Source organism: Atta colombica, unplaced genomic scaffold, assembly GCF_001594045.1.
Source record: "Atta colombica isolate Treedump-2 unplaced genomic scaffold, Acol1.0 scaffold27, whole genome shotgun sequence".
Lineage (NCBI taxonomy): Eukaryota > Metazoa > Arthropoda > Insecta > Hymenoptera > Formicidae > Atta > Atta colombica.
Genome location: NW_017259370.1, coordinates 1,475,240 through 1,480,557, shown reverse-complemented (window position 1 = coordinate 1,480,557; position 5,318 = coordinate 1,475,240). Strand labels below are relative to the sequence as shown.

The 5,318-nt window shown below is 30.9% G+C and overlaps 2 protein-coding genes across 2 annotated transcripts in view; one reads left to right on the top strand and one right to left on the bottom strand.

The window, feature by feature from the left end:
- Positions 1-931, bottom strand: part of LOC108689364 (40S ribosomal protein S10-like) — a 4,113-nt gene extending 3,182 nt beyond the window's left edge. The window contains exons 1-3 of the mRNA XM_018196100.1: positions 813-931; positions 393-733; positions 208-315 (exon numbers count right to left, since the gene is read on the bottom strand). Of these exons, the coding sequence (XP_018051589.1) occupies positions 208-315; positions 393-730 (446 nt within the window). The 5' untranslated portion in view covers positions 731-733; positions 813-931. The remainder of the gene's footprint in view (positions 1-207; positions 316-392; positions 734-812) is intronic.
- Positions 932-1,170: 239 nt separating this feature from the next.
- LOC108689459 lies at positions 1,171-3,842 on the top strand. The gene is made up of 5 exons (XM_018196225.1): positions 1,171-1,400; positions 2,470-2,641; positions 2,698-3,163; positions 3,354-3,580; positions 3,745-3,842. The coding sequence occupies exons 1-5, from the start codon at positions 1,298-1,300 to the stop codon at positions 3,818-3,820; spliced, it is 1,044 nt and encodes a 347-aa protein (XP_018051714.1). The 5' UTR covers positions 1,171-1,297; the 3' UTR covers positions 3,821-3,842.
- The last annotated feature ends 1,476 nt before the right edge of the window (positions 3,843-5,318 follow it).

The window sequence follows — 5,318 nt, the reverse complement described above, 5'->3', positions numbered from 1 at the left end:
ATATACATAAATACATATATATATATATATAAGGTATCGTGGAAAGTTTGTGTTATTTTTTCTTCTATAAACATTTCTTCAAAAAAAGACACAAATTTTCTGCGGTATCTAATATATATGTATATGTAGTATATATTATGCCATTACAACAAAGTTAGAAATTTGATAAAAATAGGTTTAATATTATTTAATAAAAATAAATTGTACCTAAAATCTTTATTGTAAGGTTTTAATAAAGTAACACCAATACATCCAGGAAGAGCACCTCTTATTTCATGTGATTTTATACTATTGGCTACATTTGAAATAAATAATCTGTAAAAGTATAAAATATATATGAAATATTAATAATCTTGCGAAATAAAGTTATGATTCAAGCAAGTGATTCTTACGTTTTTGTTACTTCAATGTCTGGTTTAATTTCAGGTATAAAAATCTTTTTTCTTGTATTAGTTTCTTTTTTAAATACAATCTCCCGCAATGGTTGAATAACAATTCGCTTGCCATCGATTGTTTTACTCTTTGCAAGTTTATAATTTTTAATCTTCTCTTCCACAGTAGGAAAGATGATATGACATGATTTACTGGACTGTCGTGGTAATTTTATATGAAAATTACCCTCAAATAACTGTTCAATTTCTTTTTTATCCTTTATTACGTGAGGAAGACGTACATTCAATGTTCGCTCCCTTCTTTTCTTTAATTGAGATAATTTCCGAAACTTGTGCATAACCTAAAAATTACTAGTTATAAAAACGATGATTAAATATTTCGAAGAAAACAATTACAAAGCTGAGATAAAATAAACGTACGTATAAACAGTACAAGAAATTAGATGAAAATTGAAAATTGAAACCAAATACACAATACAGCAGTCTCTTACAGCAATCTCCAAAAGTCCAAATTCGTAGTCGATTCTTTTCTTCGTGAAATGTGCATATGCGATTGTGCGTCCGTCTAAACAGGCCTTTAAGCCGAAAACATGAAAAACACAGGCAATAGGAACAGAGAATAAGAGATTTCAACCTATCAGAAAGCGTTTATTCTAATATATACATGATTTCTGATAGGTTGGAATTTATTTCCTATGCTTACTCGATCGAGTTCTGCGCACGCGCAGAATATCTGTGTGTAATCAGTGATAGCATTATAGCAGGTGATAGTGAACGACAATAACATCGGTTGACAGGAGTTGACAACTTGTGAGCGTCTATTATTGACAGTTGTTTTATTGCGGTCCCGTAACTGAAACTCTCCAAATTTCTTCGCGGCAACGTCAGGGAACATCGCGAACGCGATGGCGAGGCAGCTGCGAGAAACTCTGGTCCCTTCTCCTCACGCGAGACTAAGGCAATCACGTCTCGAGGGTCCGTTGGTGATTCCCGCCAATTCAACACCAGGTGCATTCCATACTTCGAGCGTTGTCATGTCGTGTCTTTTCTCTCTGATTTCACAAAAATATTGTTATCGTATTTATGTGTGACGCGTTTTTGCACCAGACTCAATTTGCGCGAGCGTGACATTGCGAAAATCTACCTAACCTCGCATACCGGATTTTCGCGAACCATAACAATCTTACGACCGGTTCATTCGTTCTTATTAGACAGTCTTAAATAATGTCTTAAGATGCTAATACGATTTTCGACTGATATTCACAGTTTATTCTTATTTTAAGACTGTCTTAAATAATAAGACTGTCTTAAATAATGTCTTAAAATATTAATATTGCTTTGTGATTGTTTATGACAACTTAAGACTGTCTTAAGACAGTTTTAAATATAAAACTATGGCCAGTATTCATAATTAGTTTTTATTTTAAGCTTTAAGTAATGTTTTAAGTAATGTTTTAAGTGCTAATATGATGATTATGACAATTTAGGATTACACTTTATAGTTAGTTCTTATTTCAAAACTGTCTTAAGTAGAGTCTTAAGATGTCATGCATCGATTAAAGAACTGTATTAGCATTTTAAGACATTACGTAACAGTCTTAAAATAAGAACAGACCATGAATATTGCCTTATGAATACCAGCCTATGAATACCGGCCTAAGATTATCTTACTTAAGATGGCTATAAAGAATCAACTATATTGGTCTACAATCATTTTCTTAACCTTCTAATCATGTTCGGATCTTTTTTGAGCATTTTAAAAAAATTCTTATGATATTATAGTAACAGAAAGATAAAGGTAGAGGATTAAAATAAATTTTTCTCTTCTTTTTATCTGGAGCTTTTGAACATATGTACATGCATGTCCTTATCTTGCTTGTTTAATTTGCACTTGCATATTATATTTATATTCTTATATATAAAGTTTATTTTCTATATAACTAAGACACTTTTAGAATTTAGAATGAAATATTTGATATTTGATGAAAGGAAAGAAATTTTAGTACAGGAATGAAAAACAGACCTGTATTTATTATACAGCTTGAGACATTTTGATAATTTGTGAAATGTATTTCAGCAACATACCATAACATGGATGTAAGCACACTGCAGAATTGGTTAAACAGATTACCTGATGATTGGAATTCACCACAGAGTCCCGATGAACTTGTCATTCAAAAGAGAGGTCGACGAAAGTCTATAGTTTGGTCCCCTGATCTCGACACCAATAAGCGACGCAGTTTGTTTAGGTATAATATATCTGCATGTACATTTATAATAAACTAGTAACATCTTTGGCTATCAGTTTGAGTTCCAGAGACCGCACACCAGTTAAAAATCCATCGACATCAAAAACGGTATTGAGGGATGCTGCTAAAAAGAGACTCTCTCTTATCGATACTCGCCAATCCAGTTTCACTATATCGGAGAATAAGAAAACATCGTTACCCTCTCGAATGTCATTAGACGCCGCAAATTCGTCGAGAGTACGATCCAATGATAATTTGGCAAATGGTTTGCGTGGTCTCAGTCACGAGCAACTCGTGCAAATGATTATGCAGCTGGTATACGCGCAAGACGAAGGTACGCTGCGCGAGAACGAGAAGCTTCGTAATATACTTTCCAAGAACATGCCGATTGCGGATATTCAGCCATTGATGGAAAAATTAATTGTCCTACGACAAAATATTTACGCCAGTCTTGTATTAGTTTCCAATTTAACTGATGATTCCACGTATAGTCGTGCTTATATACATTTGGACGCATTTCAGGTTCGTTCATATATATATATATTACAATATCAAACTAAGATAATACAATAAGACTTGTTTATTTGTGAGATCTTGGTCTTCTCCTATGTTTATATATAAGAATTTAATCAATTAATTATATAATTATTGTTCAACTTATTAACATTAATAACAATTTTTTTTCTTCTGTTTTTGCAATTTGTTTCTTTAGAAAACTCTGAATGATCAAGGAAGAATATTGCAAGAGTCTCAACACTGGATTTCATTAATGCGTTATGCACTAGAAGCATGGAAAATTACTAGGGAATTACCAGAATGGGAAAATCAGAGTTCTCGTAGCATCATACGGAAATGCTTCAAGAATCTATCGCAGTTTTGTACTGAAGCTATAAGAAGAGGGAATTTTGAAACATCGGTTCTAAACATTTACATTGAAAGGTATATGAAATAAAAAGCAATTTTCAACTTTTCTCTTTTTTCTATTCTTTTTTACAGATTGTAGATAATATAAGGAAGCGTTATATCAGACAATGCAGAATTAGAAAATTGATAATTTTTGAGTATATTGATTTTTGAGTATATTGATTACCAATTATTTTCAGTCTCAAAACTATAGCTGCGGAATGTGAAGATTTTCAAATTTGCCTACAGATAGCGAAGGAAGGAAACGAGATTTAGACTTTCTTTTTAGAGATCACACGCATGATAATTCTATTTAAATATTTTCTTCGTGTGATAGCCTAATATTGACATGTGTTCGTATACAGGATATTTAAGATACAATTAACCAGTATTAACCGGTGATAGAAATGACCAGTGAAGTTATTGTAGACATGATTTTAAAAATGAAAAATGGAAAAGATTTTTGTTTTCATATAACATTAAATATTTTGATATTATCCTGTATATGTATATGTATACATCGACGTAAAACAAATGTTTTATACTTACATATTTATCCAGTCAACGACTGCGCTTTGGATATGCGCACATTGATACGTGGATAATATATATATGAAAAATATGCTGATATATATTATTTACTTTTTCGACGTTGGATGATACAAAACAAATTGAATTTCGATACTTTCTTTAAACCATTTTTATTTTAAAAAACTATAAACAATTTATATTAATAGATGAAAAAAAATTGTTACCTTATCGATAATTGTCACAACTTAAGAGTACAGAAAATAAGTACAAATTAAATTTTCTAATAAAAACGTTTATTGAGAGCTTATTAAGTAATATTGAGAGTAATAAAGAAGTGAGAGATTGCTGCTAAAGAAATAATGATATTCTAAAATAGTAGAAAGATCAATCTCTTTCCACTTAAAAAATAATTTTGTTAATTGGTACATTTGTAAAAGTGTAAATAAGAAAGAATAATTTACTTAGAATTAGATTTTGTTTGGGTAATTCGCGTAAATGGCATAATTTCATAATTTTGTTATAAAATTATTCTTATGTGCATTTTTGCGTGTACTTTTACCTCTCTTATATAAATTATATATTATATTTCTCTCTTTTGTATGAAATAAGTTCACTGAAACAAAGATGTAAAATTTAGTGTATATAGAATCAAAAACATGTTTTTATGTTAAGCAGCCGAATACTGTTCTGTGTATTGTATAGCAATCTTCCTGTATTTATTAAAATATAATATATTTAAAGGTATCGAAATCATCGTATCGCCGAATAATATTTTTATATATTATGAGAGTATTTTTGTACGACCAATACAATTGTAATTAGCGTTTATATGTATTTATAGTGTAATTTTAACGTATTTATTATATATCATCAGATAGGAAATGGACTAACACAAAAATCGATTCTTTTTTTATTAAAAACAATTTATTCGTCATAATATATCGTATTTTCTTACATAATCTACCCATTATTACTTTCAAAAGGCACATATGTCATTTGACAAACAATCAGAAATCCTCTAAGTGGCTCGCGTTCGCATATGTGATACACCTGTACATATCTATTATAAGAGCATAATAGCGTGCTTAGAAAATTCCTGACAGTGATCTATTCAACGAGAGATGATCGTTATCTTGTAACATGCCCATCTAAGTATTATATGACAAATTAGGCATTTTATATATACACATACACACAGACAAGCGCGCGCGCGCGCACACACACACACACACACGCGCGCGCG